The 20,426-nt window shown below is 40.9% G+C and overlaps 1 protein-coding gene across 14 annotated transcripts in view; it reads right to left on the minus strand.

Moving 5' to 3' along the window:
* The window catches only part of LOC115813323 (CUGBP Elav-like family member 5), a 93,293-nt gene that overhangs the window by 39,624 nt on the left and 33,243 nt on the right, over positions 1-20,426 (minus strand). For all 14 annotated transcript variants that reach the window (XM_030775964.1, XM_030775959.1, XM_030775963.1 and 11 more), the window contains exon 3: positions 5,666-5,714. In XM_030775964.1, coding sequence (XP_030631824.1) covers positions 5,666-5,714 — 49 coding nt within the window. The remainder of the gene's footprint in view (positions 1-5,665; positions 5,715-20,426) is intronic.

Genomic DNA, 20,426 nt, shown 5'->3' on the forward strand with positions numbered 1-20,426 from the left:
AAGAAAAAAGAAAAGGAAAAGAAACAGAGGAGAAAGAACAGAACAGAAGGACTCGGAGTCATTCTTTGTATTCGCGAGATTTATCCAAGGTGTCTGTTTAGCATTCCAGAACAGTTTCCAGTTCCGGGACACTAATACAAGCAGATTTTTTGAGATGGCTCCCAAATGTACAGTACTATCTCTAAAGCTGCTCCTTACTCCCCAATTCCCCAAAAACATTAACAGGAGCCAGACAAGCATGATGTGTGAGTCTGTTTTTCTGTGTGTGTACTCACGGGAATCTTAGAGGAGCCCGCCAACAGCAGACACTAGCTGAAGTGCACCGCGCAAAGCAAGTTGGCCCATTTGCTTTGTTTGTAAATCAATAGGAGGGAAAATGAAGGTTTGTTTTATTATAGCTATAACGTGTCGGGTCATCTGTTTGGTGACATGCTAATGACTACTGTTGGCCTTTTTTTTCCCCCTTTATATTAGAGGCGCGTGTCGTTTATCACTGACCACAACGAGCTTTCCCGAGATACCTCAGAGAATAACTCTAATGCAGCGCTATGAGACATTCACGTTGCAACACACATTTAGCAAAAACATTGGGATGTCATTATGATCACTAGTATTTTAGGAGTAGCAATTTTAACATTAATAGATACAATCTATTAAAGGTCCATTAGGAATGTATGAATAGTTGTATTGCTGTAAAAATCTACATCTATATATATCTATATCCATATCTATCTATATATACAGATATTTATATATATATATATATATATATATATATATATATATATATATATATATATACATAAAGGCTGATATGCTGAACGGCCATCTCTTCATTCTAAAGTGCTTGTTTTTCTTGTAGACACACACACACACACACACACACACACACACACACACACACACAAGTTTATACAACACCGCTAAGAGTATCCGTCTTTCGGACTTTCTGAGGGTCGAAAACCCAAAAGGAAACAAAAGAAATCTAAAGGCAAATGTGCTAGTTTGTCTCCTGCTCAAAGCGATCGCACAGACATTGGAACAAATGAGCCTGTACATGTTGAGATTTACATTGAATCCCAGTTATGCTATTTGTTTTCTTCTCTCTGAGAGTGATTGGCCCTAAAGCCATTGCTGAGAATCAGGGCAGAGCAGAGAGGAACGGTGTGGCGTGGAGAAAAGCAGAGGAGGAGAGCTAAAACTGGGGCAGAAAATCAAATGTTGGGCAAAGGCCAGCCAGAGAAAAGAGAGAAAAGAGGCTGAACAAAATCTTACTTTGATGTAGATTGTGTTTGAGAGAACACACACACACATACACACACACACACACACACACACTCCCCATCATTTGTCAACGCTCAGTACTGTTTTTTTTTAACCAAATGCTTTTTCTTTCTTTCTTTCTTTCTTTCTTTCTTTCTTTCTTTCTTTCTTTCTTTCCTTCTTTCTTTCTTTCTTTCTTACTTTCTCTCTCTCTCTCTTGCTCTCGGTTTTGTTGTGTGTAAGATGTATCTTCCGTGAGACACAGGCAGGAACAGCTACTGAAACTGATCTGAAATGATCTCTCTCTCATTGTCTCCCACTGTGTCTTTGTGAATTAACCTACTCTTTGCTTTCACAGCCAAATCCCCAAATCCCTGAACAAAGATCATTTAAAATCATTCAAAAGTGGCTGTCAGCATAAACATGAAACAGACTTATCAAAAATCTTTGTAATATTTATCTAGCAGTCCACAACAGTCTTTTAATATTCAGCACGTCTACCATGAATGCAGCCAGTATGTGTTCTAGAACAATGCAACTGTGTTAGAAAAAAATATAACTCATTCCTCACCCCTCTCATTGGTTGTGACCTCAAAGGAGGCGTGGCACTTCTGATAAACTGTGCTGATTGGACGACTCAGTAATTGCAGTAATTTAGTTGGAAGCCTCAATGACCCATCAGTGTTAATAACAGCTCTGTATAAACACACTGATCAAACTTCTAGCGAAATACCTGACCACCTCTCTGCGCACAAGGGCCTAACATCCCGCTCCAAATGAAACCATCCGTTCTCAATCTAATCCATACTGCTTTTTTTCCCTCCCTCTGATTTTCTTTCCCTATATAGAGATAACTATCCTTTCATAATAGATGAGACAGTTTGTTAATGATCAAAGTGGTCTGTAAAGGTCAGTGTATAATGGGAAATTTCTGCCAATGAAAGCTATCTTACAAACAGATGTTTGGGATTATATCAGACACATGGGCTATGATAGAAAAACACATTTCAATAGGATCTGAATTATCTTAGGCACTGGGAACATTATTTCAAACCATTTTAAAATGGTTATGGTGGTATGGACAGCTCCATATACCAGATGTCAGTATTGGCTGATTTCATTTGACATTATTTCGCTCTAATTGAATATTAAGAAACAATAGCTTCATAATTATAGTAATAGTGTAGGTGGAACTATGACTGAAGATTCTCCTCACATTTCAAACAAATGAACATTTATAAATGTGAGAATGGTTCTGTACATTTTAAAAACATGGTGTGACAATGGCAATGTCAGGGTACTTTTGTTTGGTTCAGCATAAAACACAATAGAAAAAGGAGGGTGAATGTTTTTGCAAATTAAACAAAAGTATTTTGCTTTGGATGTACAATGAAGCACTTATGTTTCAGAACAGAACACACACACATACACACACACACACACACACACACACTCTGTCCTCTGCACTGTTCGGTCATGCTGCATATGCTATGTGCAGGTAGTGGAGAGCAATCGAGTGAGCGGTGCAGGCAGTGAGTCAGTGTAATGTATAGCCTTTAGTGGAGCACAGGGTGTAATCAGTGTGTGTAAGTACCAAAAGAAGAGCCATCTGAACAGGCTGGGATTGATTAGGTCTATTGCTGCCATGATGGAGAGTGTGGTATTGAAGAGGTGCTGAGGGGAACATCGGTACTAAGGCTCCATCACCTCCAAGACAGATCTGATCACAGTGTCCTTTATGACAGGGACCTGTCACCTCTCTGACATCCACTGAGTACATACAGTACATGTGTGTGGGTGTATATATATATGTGTGTGTGTGTGTGTGTGTGTGTGTGTGTGTATACACACATAGATAGATAGATAGATAGATAGATAGATAGATAGATAGATAGATAGATAGATAGATAGATAGATAGATAGATAGTGGATAATTTGCATAGAAAAGAAGAGAAATATAGCATTTGCCTGTGCATTAGCTTTCAAAGTGGTCTGATAAAACAATTTCTAATAAAATCTTGTTATAAAATCTGTAATAGGAAATAATATTGTAAGAAGAAATATAGAGAATAATAAGAAATATTCCGCTATAATTTAACTGTTTTAGCTAATCAAACTATTGCCAAGTTGAATTTGAAGTCTCTGGTGTTTCTGTGTGTTGTTGACGAGCTTACAATGACAATATAGATAAGTGGTTATTGAAAAGGGGAAGGTGTTAAAAAGGACAATAATAGAATAGTGTGTGTGTGTGTCTGTGTTTTATAATACACTTCAAATAAGAGGTTGTTTAATTCAGCCGTAGTGCAAATCTACATCATGTTCATTATAAATATCAGAAATTTCAATTCAAAGTACTTTGTGAGACCAAAGATCACTTAAGAAGACAAGTGCAATTTGGGGTAACACAGGCCCAGTCTTTGTGAGTCTCAAAAAGTTTGTGTGAATGCTGAAAGCGTCTCTTATTTTTGACACATCTCTTTATTATCCCTCTGAGAGAGACAGGAAGATAGAGAGAGAGAGAGAGAGAGAGAGAGAGAGAGAGAGAGAGAGAGAGAGAGAGAAGGGCCTGTGGACTCACCATCACAGAGCAGGGATAAATATTGTTTATGACATAGACGCTTGTTCTGTTTGGCTCAGTGACAGAAAAACATTTTAGCCACGGTCATTTCTTCCTGCCCCTGCTATTAGTTTGGAGCATTGACTATTTTCTATAAAAGTGCTCCTGTGCATGTCAATTTGATTGTCTTTGACTACTTTGGTGTTTTCACCATGATATGTAACTGAACTTATGGGGAAACCATTCGTTTTACAATTTATCAATAATTTCAGGACCCTGTTGCAAATAGGTTCAGTCTATGTTTATGTTTATGTTTCATTTAAACTAATCCTAATAATGTTTCATATTGCACACTAGTAACATGGTCCCTGATGGTGTGTGTTTGTGTGCATGTGTGTGCGTGAGACAGAGAGAGAGAGAGAGAGAGAGAGAGAGAGAGAGAGAGAGAGAGAGAGAGAGAGAGAGAGAGAGAGAGCGAGAGAGAGAGAGAGAATAAGAAAAACAGAGGAAGAGAGACAGTGGGAGGAGAGAAGTAAGATAAGTGAAATGGAGACTGGGGCAGTGAAGATGCAATTTGCATAGAGTTCTCTGTACACTAGTCTAAGTCTGGCTAATTCACAGCAGTTTTAGACACATGGGGATATCAGTGTTCTGTTCTCATATATTAACATTCAGAGGAGTCAGCAGAGCAGAGAGCAGACCTTTACACACGCACACACACACACACACACACCATCACAAAACATCACCCTCTTTTTTCTGTCACTCATGCTTCATGTGTGTGAGATCAAATCAATACGTCATATGTGAGGATAGAGACAGGGATGTCCATATGATTTCACACAGAGCCCTGACTAACTTACACTCCACTGCTGTTCATACAGCAGTCAGAACAACACACACGCACGCGCACGCACACGCACACGCACACGCACGACTTACCCCATTCACAACTCTAGATTTGTGTGGCTGATCATTTTACAAGTAATGTAAATCCTATGTAATCACATCGCACAAAGTACATGGCTGTTTGGATTTTTTTTTTCAATTAAAACTTGTCCTTGTAACTCCATTATAAAGGATATGTTTTCACATTCTGGAGTTGTTTTACAGAAACGCATATAGTAAGCACTAAACTCTCTCATCTGTGAAGTTACAACGAATGCTATTTCCCCACACAATGTAACTGTAACCTCACACAAACACTGAGTCAAACCACTAAGAAAAGAGAATCTTAGTGAGAGTGGTAGATTGCTTATGGATTGCTTTCTCTCTCTCTCACTCTCTCTCCCTCACTCTCTTTCGTATATTTAACAAAAGCAGTCAAGGCTGTAAAGCTCTGGGTCCCATTGATGGCCTCCCGTCTAATGACTTTTTAATTTACAGTGGAGAGGTAATGCATTTGGCAGGCACAGAATGTGGAAACAGACACGCACACACACGCACTCACACACATACGCACACACCAACACACACACACACACACACACACACACCTCTGCAGTCAATAAGGCAATCACTTTAGTCAAAATTAATACCCACAGCATCCATCAGAGGGTACCACAAAAAAGCAGAGGAGGTGGAAGGAGAGAGAGAGGGAGAGGGAGAGGGAGAGGGAGAGGGAGGGGGAGAGAGAGAGAGAGAGAGAGAGAGAGAGGGAGAGAGAGAGAGAGAGAGAGAAAGGTAATCTCTGGGTGTGAAGATGGTGACAGAAGGCTTTCCAAAGTAAGTTCACTAAAGTCAGGGCTGATATCATGACATCACAGCATTAGTAAGACAGGGGAACAATGAGAATGAGGGGGAGGGGAGGGGGGAGGCGCGAGAGAATAGAAAAAAAATCTTTACCTCCACGACTCTCACTGTCAGCTGGTTTAACTTGGATGGGCCGTGTCATCTGGAGGAGAGAGAGAGAGAGAGAGAGAGAGAGAGAGGGAGGGAGAGAGAGAGAGAGAGAGGGAGGGAGAGAGAGAGAGAGAGAGGTTAATCTCCAGGTGTGAATACGGTGCTAACACACTCAAACAGGCTCAGAGCATCCAGTCTCTCTCCCTCACACACACACACACACACACACACACACACACACACACACACACACACTCACACTCTCCTCACTCCCTCTCTCTCTCTTACACACACACACACACACACACACACACACTATAGCAGCTGTCAAAGTCAGTGAACCAAAGACAGCCAGAGCAGCACTAGAGAAGAGCCTTTTCTACTGGAACCAATCTGAGTGGATGTCACGCTCACAGAAACAGACACTCAGACACACACACACATACACACACACAACTAGAACCAGACATGCTGGTAGATGTAGTGCAATATTATATAACAGAGTTTCTCCTCAGCTTGGTAAGAAATGTTTGTCTAAAACAAAACTGTATGTGTCCTCCATTTACAGTTCATATCACCAGGCCAACTGTATTACAGCTGTGACCCCACCCAACTCTCTCAAACTACACTACGACAAGAAAACAGCACTTAATCAATGGGATTAGGTATGTGATAGATGTCCAAATGGATAATATTAGATGTCCAATTACATATGTGCTAACATTTGCCACATCTGCGTTTCAATTACTTATATGTACATAAAATATGTTCTAAAGAAAAACATATGACCCTAATACCATCATTTGACCCTTTTTTCTCTTTAATCCATGAAAAAGAGGTGCGGTTGATGTTCGTTCAAATACATTGGCTTTGGCAGATAGAGTGGGACATGAGATAAGGGCAGGACGGCCAACTGTATATATATATATAAAAATATATACATATATACATTAGGCGATTTGTTATTTTTCAACAGGGGTGATGACCAAATGGTCAGTCACACTACTCTATAGAGTATATAGGGAGATGACAGGTTAACAATGGGGATGCATTTTGGTCATTTTGCTAACAAGGGTGTGTGTGTGTGTATGCATGTGTGTGTGTGTATGTGTGTGTGTGTGTGTGTGTGTGTATACATATATATTTAGTTTATTCTTTTGATTTTCTTCCCAATCTACTTTTCAGTTAATGGTTTATGTTTTTTTTTTTCTTTGCAGATTTTTTTTCTTTCCTGGCCACTAAAGCACGAAGCAATGCCTTTTATTTCATGAATAAAAAGTGTGTGCTACAGAGCAGAGAGAAAGAGAGCAGATGCTCTAAAAAGATGCATTTGCATTTGTTTGCAGAGTGATGGGGATAAGGAGAGCTCTTTAGGGCCTTGGATTGTGCACGTGTAATAAGTTGACACAGGGAAGTTCTCCAGAAGAACAAGTTTAGAATATGTAATGTGATAAATGCATGAATACAAATACAGATTAGATTATCGAATGGCTCGAGATGCATATCATTCACGTCTTTCTCTTTTCTCTCCCTTTTCTCTCATTTGAAAAGAAACGGAAATTGCATTGTTTCATATCTTGCAAAAATGCAATAACAACATGTTTCACTCAAAGAAGATGAATGTGTTATATTAAGACAAACACATAAAAGAGAGAATGAGTAACAGAGAGAAATAGCTTAGAGTGAGTGTGAGTGTGTGTTTGTGTGTGTGTGTGTGTGTGTCTGTGAGAGAGAGAGAAAGAGAGAGAGAGAGAGAGAGAGAGAGAGAGAGAGAGAGAGAGAGAGAGAGAGAGAGAGAGAGAGAGAAACAGCAGGTGAATTCCATGGTCACTCTTGGCAACATTGCCATGGTAGTGATGAAAGTCCTCCCAGTGGAGGGTTGTCACGGTGACGGTACTCGGGGATGTGAGTCAAAACAAGCGGCAGGAGGAAGTCTACATCACACTTACCATACTAAGATATCACTAACCTTTAAACAAACATGTGTACACACCACACACACACACACACACACACACACACACACACACACACACACACACACACACAAGGGCTCTAATCTCTTAGTATTATTTATTTTCAACCACAAACAGATACATCATTGTGAAACGAGGATGAAGTCTTACTAATGGACATAAAAGAACATTTCCTCCCTTTAAAAATGAATGTGAAAAGTGTCAAAACACTTATATGGGGGGGTATTGCGATCTCACTGTTTACTCATGTGGTCTTTGTCCAGATCCAATTAGATTCTGTGTTTTGTCATAATCGTACAAAAACATAAATAAAACAACAACCTACTTACTCTCTTTCTCCCTCTCTCATTCCTTCTATTTAAGTAATAAAACTGCACTAAGTCAATGTCTAAACACATGAAAGCAGTAATGGCTAGAGAGAGATAAATGAAATTTGATTAACTGCAGATCTTGGGCAAAGCACTTCACTCACATCACTATGTTTTTACTGAAAATTTTCAATAATCTCACAGTAGAAACTGGTTCATTCCTACCACTCTCCAAGGACTAGTGGGCAACTCCTGTATGTAACAACCAAAGCAAGCACTGAAAATATGTACAAATTTTAATGCTCCCTTTACAAAAAATAAAATATTCAGACTAATACTAACACATAAATATTTTTGAGTTCAGAACCATACATTTGAGGGAGACCACAAAGAGGAAAAGTCCAGATGCGTCAACACAAGACAGCTTCTCTTCATCACACTAACTTATGTAAAAAAAAAAAAAGAAAAAAGAAAAAAAAAAAAGCTCTAACTCTATTGCACTCGTGACGGCTCACTGTATCTGTTGACAGAAGCAGATTTCTGCTCGTACAGAATAAAATTACTGACGCCACATAAATTCAAACAGGACTTTCCTATATGGAATCCCTCCATGGCTTCGCTCTTCCTATGTATGCAAACGCTATCTCTATCTCTCTGCTGCTCTCTCTCTTTTTCACACACACGCACACACGCATACACCATACATACATACAAAGACACAGACACACACACACACACACACACATAGATACTCACCATACACACACACATGCGCGCACAAACACACACACATCACACACACACATAGATACTCACCATACACACACACACACACACACACACACACACACTTGCTGTGTTATGAGTTTTGGATGCGAGCAGAATAGATACAGCGAGCTCTTGATTAGGATGGATTGTGGGTCACTCTGTGGGCTGGTAGGCAGCTGGGGATGTCCTTTGACCAGTGACCCATGCTGCCTGGTGTGACTGTGGTGAGATGAAACTCTGTTTAATGGTTTACACAGCTCTTCCAGAGAAGCCAGTCTCCAGAGCATGATGAGAACCTATTAGCAATTCCCTGCAGCTAGCACTTTTTTTTTAACAACACCTACACACATACTCTCTCAATCTCTCCCACCGTCTCTCTCACACAAACACATGTACAGGCACAATGCAAACACACACACACACACTTCCTACCTTGTGTTATCCTACAGGGATTACAAGAAGACCAGAAACTGGATTGGGGGATGGAGGGTGAAAAATAAGATGATGAGAGACAGGGAAGAGAAAGAGAGGGGAAGGTATTAACAGATAGATAGATAGATAGATAGATAGATAGATAGATAGATAGATAGATAGATAGGTGGTAAGAGAGAGGGAAGGAGAGAGGGAGAAAAAGATAAGGAAAAGTGTGAGAAATGAAGAGCTAGATAAAGAAAGAAGGAGAGCGAGCGTAAGAACGGGGGAGAGACAGAGATGAAGAAGAGTGGAAGGGAGCAGTGAGGAGTAACATCTTGGCACATAGAGTGATCTAAATGAGCACCAGAGAGAGGAGAGGAGAGCGGAGGAGAGGACAGGAGAGAGAGGGAGAGAGAGAGAGAGAGAGAGAGAGCGATGAGGCCGGAGCACCACAAGGATGGTAAGGCCCATCCATCTGCTTCTACTCTATTTTAAAGAGTCATCCCATCCCTGGGCAAACTTCACAGAGATCTTTTACCTCTGATGGATTTATTAAGATTCACATATAGTTATGTATACGTACAAATGAAATCATCACAGATCTATGCATTAATGGAGGCTCACTGGGTTACAGAAACATCAATGTATCTTGTCATCCAAACACTACCTGACCAACAACAGACCCTCCAAATAAGGACAGCTACAGTATATTCTGTTGTCATGTCACCATGGAAACCAACCAGTGATTGACTAGATGTGTATTCAGGTGGACACAGATTGATAGGTTCATGATGAACGGTTTAAGCTTTCAGGGCTCATAGTTAATTGGTTCAAAGTGAACAATCCAGTTTGTTTCTCACTGTTGGAAAATTTCCCATGGCAGCATCGGGAAATTGAGGATCTCTCATTGCTTTTCCTCATTATTTTCTAGAGGTAACATTAGGGTAAACAGAAGTGAACAGAGAGATATTAGATAGCCCTCCTCAGCTGTTTCATTCTCTCTAGTGTCTAAAGCATTGTTAAAAACACCGCACTAACCACACAAGTGTCTGCAAGCATATTCTTTTTCTTCAAAGCATTTTTGTTTCATGCAAAAACATATAGGATGATTGTATAGTTACAATGTAAACCAATTTTAATTTAACGATTATTAAGTTCCTCTCCAGAGCTAATTTTGGACTTACTTTAATCTTAAGTTTAAAATTACCCCCACCCAAAAATTCAGATGAATCAAAACAAAAACAAACCCCAAAAAAACAGCATCTCAATGGTGGACACATCTGAATGACTGAAAGCTATACCAACCACTGCCTGCAATACTGTAGTCTGGAGCAGGCACACAGAACTAGAACTCTTTCATATTAAATATAGCTCAAAGCTTTAGGTTGACGAGGGATGTGTTTCTGTTTAAAAGCTGTGCTTATCTCTTTCTTGTGAACAGAAATGCAAATGAATGGGTTTGAGAGTAGGAGTAAATGAGTAACTCTGGAACCATCTTGCTTCAATTTGCAAGTGCTGCGTTCCGGAGATCTCGTTTTCTGTGGACCACGCTCATGAATACACGGTCCTGCTGGAAACCGGCGGAGGGAGATGAGTCTTGGAAAGGTCAGCCATTCAATAGCAGTGGCCTTTGTGCAGGCTCAACCCCCTGCTTGTACTGTGAAGCACCACTAAGTAGAATTAATGGACATATTGATTGCTCTCCCCACAACTCCAATGGAACAGGGCAGAGAATCATTCTGTGGAGCTGTGGCAGAGTGTAGCACCAACCAGAGCCAAACAATAGACACATGCTATGAACACACACACACACACACTACACACACACACACACATGATTCAGCTGGAGCCGCCAAAAGAATGATTGATTAATAAGGAAATCAGTAGAAAAAATATGTCTGCTCGGATTGCAACGCGTCAAAAGAAGTTGCAACTTGATTTCAAGAGAAGGAGCTCCAGGAATGAGTCTCTACCTGACACGAAAGGAGAAAAAGAAAGAAAAGAATCTTTTCCAATCTTTTCCAAGCAGCTGGTATACGCTGATGCGTTTTCCTTGTTAAAATCATTAGTTGGAAACAGTGGAGGAGTAGACCAAGCTCTCTCTTGAATCTCCTCTGTTACCATCTCTTTTGTGCTCTGTCTTTCATTCAAACACAGCTGCCTTTTCTTAAAATAGAGATCAATACAGGATGAATCAACATCAAGAGTGTCATGACTGTAGGCTATGCAAACACAGTCTTCTGATTTGGGCCACACAATTTTAAGCACTAAGATAACAGGACAGAGTAAAGAGATAGATAGATAGGTAGATAGATAGATGGACAGATAGACAGACAAATAGAGAGAGGGGGAGAGAGAGAGAGAGAGAGAGAGAGAGAGAACGAGAGAGTCAGAGGCACAGAAAAAGAGAGAGAGCGAGAATGGGGTATGGGAGAGAGAGGAGGGTGTGAACAAGGGCAGCTGTTTTCACAGAGGAAACTTTTTATTCAGTATCTCTCATATTCATACATACGAGAGTCAGCAGGCAGAAGTGTCTACATAGCAGAATGGAGAATCGCTGCAGGAGCTGTGTTTTACCATTCAGCATGTACTGTTTGTTCTTTCACACTGTTCATTTACACATTCACTCCCACATTCACTTTCCAATTCAAGGATCACGCAACAAATGAAGCTGCTTGCTTTGTATGGCCAGGTATACCTTAAGGGTTTTGCGTTATTAAAAACAAATGTTTGAATGGATGAAATGAAAAGTGAAAAGTTCATTAAAGCCACGGATTCACACGTAGCCGACGTGCGACTCTGTCCAGATATGAAGTTATTTGACATATCCCTTTTTGTTTGAATATGATATTAAGCTTGCCTGTAATTCATATGAAAGTGCCAAAAATAGAATGGACCTTTTAGGTCACTCAGGCATTCAGCTAAAATCTGCTTTGATTTCCAAAACTGAAGAGTATGCCAGCAACCTATATTTCTTTCTTTCTTTTTTCTTTCTTTCTTTTTTTTTGCCCCGTACCCAGAGCAACTACATGCCTCTCACCCACAACACGTCCCAGTTAAGAAGCTTAGCTCAAGCAGATACTTAAAGCCTTGAGCCATTTGCTAGGGTGACCTCATCAAAACGAGCCATTATGAGAGACCTCTGCTCTGATAGCAAATCAAGCGCCTCTAAATTAAGGACTGATGTCATAGACAGCAATTAGCATGCTCAAGGGTGCTAATCAAGCCCCAGGGAAGCAGTAACCCCTATACAACTCTCCACTGCCCATTACAAAGGCACAAACAGCAAGGCCTTTAAGGACAAAGTTCCTCTACCAAACACAGCATCCGCATCAACTGTTCTGGGGTCAGCTTTATGATTGTGATTCATGATTCATTTTTAAACATGGTCATTTTTGAGCTAATCCGGTCCAAACACAGTTATAAATCCTATGTGAATATGTAATACGCTTTAATCACACATCAGCTCCTTCTTGGTGTCTTTGGTAGAATCTTTTTGGAGTATAGTTAAAAAACAGACACATCACTGCATTATTTAAACAAACTGTCTGAGATGCAGTACTCATTAAGGTCAAGGCTCTTTCAGTAAAATTATGAAGACTTACAGTGTTTTATTTGAGAGGCAAGGTAAGTCAATACCTTTAAAAGGTACAGAAATATTAAACCAAAAATGTCAGAAAAATGTCAGAACTTCCCACTATTCAAGCAATGGTAGAGTCTTGGGAAATAATTTGAACTTATTTCAGCACAATATTAAGATCTTAATTAATATCTAACATGTTCATCATGATAAGTAGGTATTTGGTCTAATATACACATACACACACACACACACACCACAAAATACATACAAACATAGATTTTATGTAGGCCAAGAAACGCTGTGACTTCCCCACAGGCTTTCCTCAAACAGATCTCTCTCTCTCTCTCTCTCTCGGCTTATGTATATGTGTTTGCATTAAAATGGCACTGCTGTCACGTTCGATTACATACTGCCATATCACTGTCACATGAATCTGACAGGCGCGATGTGGAAAGGACAAATCGAATTCGGAGCAAATGAAGTTGACAGCAGACAGTTGAAGACGGGCTGAGTTGCCAGTGGGGGAGAGCTGGGATTATATTCATTAAAATGCACACTTGTTTACTTATGACTTTTTCAGTAGGGTCTCTCTTGAATTTGAGACTCAGCTCATGTATAATTGCATTATGTTAGGTAAAGAGTTTAGTACAAGTTCTCCAATGTACTAGTCTTGCCTACTGGGACCAATACAGTGACAAAAATATCTGTCCCCCACACACACTCACTCACACACACACTCACACACACGCACGCACGCACATATACGCAAGCACATGCATTTTAATACAGAGTTGATTGGTGTCATGGTGGGAATGTGACAAACACAAAATGCCAGTGACATACCCTTTTCCACTCCCCACTTCCTGTCGGGGAGGAAGGCATGAGAGAGAGAGGGGAGCGGTGGGGCAGTGAAGGGCTCGCTGTTGAAGATGAGCCTTTTACTCATTCCTTATAATTCCCCCACCCCTGGCACCTGCCGCACTGTGCGTGTCTGACCATCAGAATTAATGAGGGTCGGGCTTCATGTGATCAGCAACTCTCATTTATATGTAAATGACTGTGCTATTGCTGCAGCAGCTCCGTCCCCTTCCAACCTCCCCAAAGTCCTGCCTCACTCTTCCTCTTTCTCTCTTCTCTCTTCTCCCTCTCTCTCTCTCTCTCTTTCTCTCGCTCTTTCTCTTTCTCGCTCACTTGCTCATTCACCCACATTCTTAACACACACACACACACACACACACACACACTGAGGAAAATGGAGAGGTTCCTTTTCAAGCGTGACAGGGGTGTGTGCGTGTGTGGTGGAGAGCTATCATATTGAAAAGATGGATGTATAGATATATGGATGTATGAATATGAATATGAACGGATGGATGGGTGTGGAGAAAAAAACAAACAGATATAAATGAATAAACTAGTGACTTTCAGTGACATAGAACTCAGAACATTTCTGCAATGAATACTGTAAATTTGTTCCTGAATTAGTTCCAAGGCATAGCAGAATGTGCATAATATTTCAAAATATTTGGGGTGATTCATTCAGAGAGTATGTTAAACGAAATAAGACTGCCAAGTGTGAATAAAAGGATCAACTGTTACAATAGAAACAATATTTCACCCAGGGCATTTACAGAAATACTATACTGAATCTTCATCCACTGATAACCAGATAAATGACATAACAACACGTCTGTGAACCATTCAAGTAGACTGTTGCACAGAGAAAACTCCCTGTAACGACTTTTACAACACTTCCAGGACAAACATGTTCAATGTTCTCATGTTTAAGAAGAGAACGAGAGACATTTACACTTAAACAAATATTTACTGAGCATAAGCTGGACTAGGATGGACTGGGATATTACTCGACTCGCTGTGGCTAGTGTCTGTGCAGTAGTTTCTTTGCCAAAAGACTTCTCTCTTTGATGATCTTCTTCATCTCATTATCAAATCTGTAAGAAATGCTCTTGTAATTCTGCATGGCCTCACTATGTGTTTATCTAACTGCTATGATACTACAAAGACATTGGCAAGAGCCCACAGGGCCTGTAATATTTTTGATTTAAGTTCTGTAAATAATGAATGCACTACAATATTTCCATATGAAAAAAAAAATTAATAAAACGGAGCCAGGCTGTTTGAAACCATATAGAGCGTTCCTCTTTCAAGATGAAGAGAAAAAGAAAAACATCTTACTTCAAATTAAAGAGTATTTACTTTAATACGGCCGAAAAAAATGTACTATAAAAATAAAGGAAACACCAACATGAAAAGATTTTAACATAGGATTGGCACACGATGAGATGCTGGTGTGCTTTAGCATAGACTTTAGCAAGTGTGTGGAACGCTGCCTGGAGAGTTTGGAGGGATCCAATACCTTTCTTTTCCAAGAAATTCCACGAAGTGGCATTTTGTTGACTATGATCTCAAATACAATTCCAGAATCTTTGATAAGTCCTAAATTTCAAATGAGCTGGAGTTCAGTGACACAGACAATCATGGCAGATGGTCTATGTTACTGCCATGCTAATCTAAGCATTCGCTAATCGCTTCTGCTCTTTGGATATTGCCATTTTCATCCAGATGAAAGTGACTATTCCCATTACAATACGACTAACACAGAATGAACGGTGGGAAACAAGCTCAATGGGCTGTTTTTAGGCCCGTGCCTCACATGCATTTGTCCAATTGTTGAGACCACAGGACAACCAATTTGAACATATGACAATTTATCTGCTGCTCAGGGGACTGCTGCCCGTGCCCCCCCCGCACCATTTTATTCGCATACGTGCACTTTCAGGTGTAATAAAAGGTTTATGCAACGTAACCCTTTCATAGCGTCCCTTTGTGACGTTCTTGACAGACTGCTCCAGATGAAACTGCTGGCCTGTCAAGATTGATATTCCCATTTAATTGATTCAGAGTTACTAAACTGTTTTGCCGTGCATCTCGTATCCATGCAAGGATGTAGCAGTGAAGGAGTATATGCTTTCCTCCATCTTTTTCCTTCGACTTCAGTTCCTTGGGAAACATCAGAAAGTGGAGCTATCTTAATCACAAAAGCTCCCGCTAAAAGCACCCCACAAAACCAGCTCTATTTTAAAGTCACTGAGATCTCTTTGTCTGGCCATTGTAACCAGAGCGACTGGGTCTGCTCAACATCTTAAACGTTTTCCTCAGCATGATGGTATATATGTTAATCAACTCAGGGAAAAAAAAAAAAAAAAACCTTGTGTGGGTTTCAATACGCTTTGTAGTCTTCCCCTTATTTCCCTCCACAGAGGAGAATTTTTACAGAAAACGAAAGGAGACTGATACCGTGGACGTTTTGCTCTTGCGAGAAAGAAAGAGGCAACTATCTGTTTGAAGTTTTTTTGATGTTGAAGTTTGAATGGTACATCATCAAGAGTCAAAGTAATCTAACATCAAGCAGACGTTATCAAGTAAAACATATTAAAATGCTTTCAGTGCTTTCACTGTATGACTGAAATGCAATGCAGCTTGCCTCGGGGAAACATACATTTCTCTTCACTCCTCTGTCAACACATCATTAAAGAAAATTCCCCAAGGGCAAACTAAGGAGGAATATTGTATTTCACCACAGAATGAAGAAAGTCTACAGGTCAAACTGTATTACTCAGCTGAAGACAAACTGAATAGAATATTCTAGCATAGGTTAGACCTTAGGGAAACTTTCCAGCTACCCACACCTAGAGAAATGCAGAAGTCAAAAGCTCAACCTATTCTGAATTGCTTCATCTCCACTCTCACTGTAATGGCAAAAACAAGATGTATGTTAGAGTGTATGTAAACTACATTACATATCCAGCTGCAGTTTCAGTAGTGTGCAGTTCTGTAGAATCTTTAAGAGGATAAGCAAGACAACTCCCTGAAGGCTACAGAAAAAAAAACCTACTAAAAGAGAGAGAGGAGGAGAAAGCAGAAATATAGAATGCAAAGACAGGGGGATACGAGGGGGTGGGGGGGGGGGGGCTGGTCGCTGAGGCAACAGTTGACCTTGAGAGGTGATGTAGTGTAGAACAGATCCACCACCCCCCCCCCCACACACACGCTCTAACCTTAAAGTGGAGTGACATGTAATAGCCCCCAGGGGTAAGGGAGGACTAACAAACATCATAAAAACACCAAAACCTTCACGTCTATTACACTGTGCTGATACAGTGGCAACAATCACAACACAGGGGTAATGTACAAGAATTACATTTCAAGAGTAGCTCCAAGTGTTTAAATGCAGTAACTATGTGTGGTGATTAAAGAACATTTGCATTATATAAAGTCTTGAGATGTAGTCATAAAATAAAATTCACTGGGATGTTAAGCCATTCTGAGACAAACGCAAAAAAAAAAAAAATAGAAAGGATATTATAAATATTTGTGATGAATTGATAAGCCAGGTGGTGTTGTTAAAAGATTCATAACAAACAGTAAAGCATTTATGTCTGGAGTGTGAGTACAACATAACCTTAAACTGCGCTCTGTGCTTCATCTACGCCCTCACGCTCACAGCACTATCATCCAGTTTTCCTCTTTATCTATTGCCACAGTAACCGCACAATTAAGGCCGAATGGCTGTCCATAAACTGCCATTAAAGGAAAAAACATCTTTCCTCTAACCCTTCCAACGCCACTGTCACTTCCTGTAGAGACTGGGAAGTCTGTAATTATGTTGAGACAGACCCTGGATGCCTATTCACACAGAGTGAGGGTCTTAATTACTAGGCGGCAGGAGGGTGGATATGACGGCACACACAGGTGGGTTTTGGTAGGGATGGGGGGGGGGGGGGGGATACTGTCCGGTCTCCAGAGAGCTTTATCTGCAGTCTCTTCCCTCATAATCAGTCCCAGAGGAACCTACTCACACCAGCTCTGTGCATTTACATGCTTTATGTCTGCTATAATCACCATGCTTACGTTCTTTTCTGCCCTCTGACCAGTTAGTTAATGCACCAGAGAACTTACAGAGAGAGAGAGAGAGAGAGAGAGAGAGAGAGAGAGAGACATGGAGAAAGAACAGTAAACGACAGAGAAAGAAAGAAAGAAAGAAAGAAAGAAAGAAAGAAAGAGAGAAAGAAAGTAATGTACTAACTGTGCCTGTGTCCCTGTGAGTGGAGGGGGGTGGTCAGTTAGGTTTCTCCCTCTCCTTGTTCACTGGTGGTCACTTACAGTCAAGAACGTTCCACCACTCAACAATACATGTCAAAATCTGCAGTGACAATCTGATTGGATGAAACATGTCCAAGGTTCACCGGTCTAGACTGAGGTGGCTGCCCTATCAGGCTATTTGAACAGTCTAAATTGGGAGAAAAGTAGGAAAACTAATAATAAAAGTGAATAATGTCTGTGAGCTACAGCAGGATTGCAAGTGGTGGAGAGGTGAGGAGAGGTGACAGATTCTCAGTGATACAGGCGGTAGTGTTATCAGTTGGAACACTTCAATCTTTTTGACCCACAGCCAACAGCATGGCAGCCAAAAAGAGAGCTTCACTCTGATACTCTTCTGCCTTTCTCCAAAACAGAGAGAGAGAGAGAGAGAGAGAGAGAGAGAAGGAGGGGGCAGGGAGCTGCCATGTCCAATAACTAGAGAAATGAACACATAAACAAACAGAGATCAAACCAAAGCATGACACATCTGAGACAGAGAAAGAGAGAGAGAGAGAAAGAGAGAGAGAGAGAGAGAGGGAGCGCCTGAGGCAAGGGGTAAACATTGCCGTTCCTCTCCTCTCCTCTCCTCTCCTTTCCTCGGCTCATCACTCCTGGCCTGGCCTGTCTACGGGACGGAGATGGTCTCACCGAGCAAGGATCAAACGCTGCTTTTAAAACCTTCTTCTTGAGGGAGAGATGAGGAAGGTGAGGGCCAGAAGTGATCATAAAGAGGTCTAATCTACACAGAAGATTGTAGTGCAGCCTAGAAAATGAATTGTAGAAATTGCTTACAGGTCATACTGCTGCATCATAATAGCTTTGCCAACCAGCTCTTACTTTTTAATTGATGGCTTTGTGTAGGTTGACTGGATAGACTGAATGAATGCTTTTAAAGTCAACCATGGGCATACAGTCACACTATGACAGATAATCATTAGTCATCTTACAATGTTTGCTCTTTGGGGCGATATAAATGATTGAGGGCTGTAGATGAAAAGAATTAGCCCCCTCCCCTTTTTAGTTCAATTGAGAGAGGCGTTAGCATCACAAACGCAATGACGTTTTAACTTTCTGAGAATATACAAGTCACCGATGCCTCACAAAGAGGAGGCAAACAAACAAGAAGGCGACAGATCGCTGCTTTTGTACCCATCATTCCTGTGCTTCTTAAGTACAGAGGAAAAAAAAAAACCAGATTGACGGGGGTGGGGGGGGGGTATTTCCTAATATTGACCTTTCTGTCAGAGACAAGCCCTAGTTCTCGCTATGTGCAAAATAAGTATCTTTGATAAAGTAGGTTAGCATTGATTAATCCATGAAAACGGTGAGCTTCCGAGAGAAAATGAATAAGGAGCGTACCCCTCCCCCCTCTCTTTCCATCTCTCTTTTTCAGTGTTGGCCAAACAGGAGTCTACTCATTTGATTACAGCCACTCCACTCGACAACAACAGTGTGGTTTTAGCGCTAGGTTGTTGTGGAGGAGGCTATCCAGTCGATGGAATGGCAATTTGTCACAGTCAGGAGTGGAGAGTTGTGAATGCAGTTCAAATGACCAAACAGTGTAAGATCTGCTCTGAGGCCCAGAGAGGACACATTCGCTCACCACATTCGGTGAAAGGGAAAAGGCTGCTAAAACTTCAGTTTCTGTGCAACACAGAGAATTTCCCAGTTATTACAACGAAGAAAACTGAAGGATCTGCATTTTATTTACTCGTGCATCATAAATCGGTAAGAGCTCAGAAGAAGATCACTGGTAAAACGTTTGCACGGTTTCAGATACTGATGTGTGTTTTTTATGTGTGTGTTTTTTTTTTTTCCTTTTCTTTTTTCTCTGAGGTGAATTACATGCCCTTGTTTTGTTACTTTTGCTAACTCCATGCATTATTCATATTCTGTAACCAAGTGTAAGCTCAAGTGTACTTATTCAACACTCTATAAGTACACACAAAACAGTGAATGAAAAAAAGAGCATTCTTCAGAGCAAAAAAGAGGGCCAATGTAAGGCTAAGAGGAAGAGAATGACAGAAAGAGAAAGAGAGAGAGAGAGAGAGACAGAAAGACAGTGAGTGAGAAAGAGAGAGAGAGAGAGAGAGAGAGAGAAAGAGAAGGAGGGAGAGAGACAGAGAAAGAGAAAGAGGGTGAGAGAGAGGGAGAGAGAGAGAGAGAGAGTGACAGGGAAGGTCAAGTCTATCAAGCTGTACAGGGAAAGGGAGAATCACAGTCAAATTACAGCCTGGCCCAAAAGAAGATTACTGCAGCATTTCCCTCTCTCTTCTGACCACACACACACACACACACACACACACACACACGCACACAGACTCATACTGCAGCCCATCTATGCACAGTCATCCAAAATCCAAAAACAGTCACCCCTACACCCTAGCCCCTCACGTCAAAAACAGACAGGGGGCACTCAGGACATCAAGGCTGAGTCAAAGAGACAGAGTGGGAGGTGGTAATTGGGGTGGGAGGGGAATGTCTATTTTTGGGGGGGCTGAGCCCCAGCTCAGCTTTTACATCCCCCTCTCTCTCTCTCTCTCTCTCTCTCTCTC

This window comes from Chanos chanos, chromosome 5, assembly GCF_902362185.1.
Source record: "Chanos chanos chromosome 5, fChaCha1.1, whole genome shotgun sequence".
NCBI classification, from domain to species: domain Eukaryota; kingdom Metazoa; phylum Chordata; class Actinopteri; order Gonorynchiformes; family Chanidae; genus Chanos; species Chanos chanos.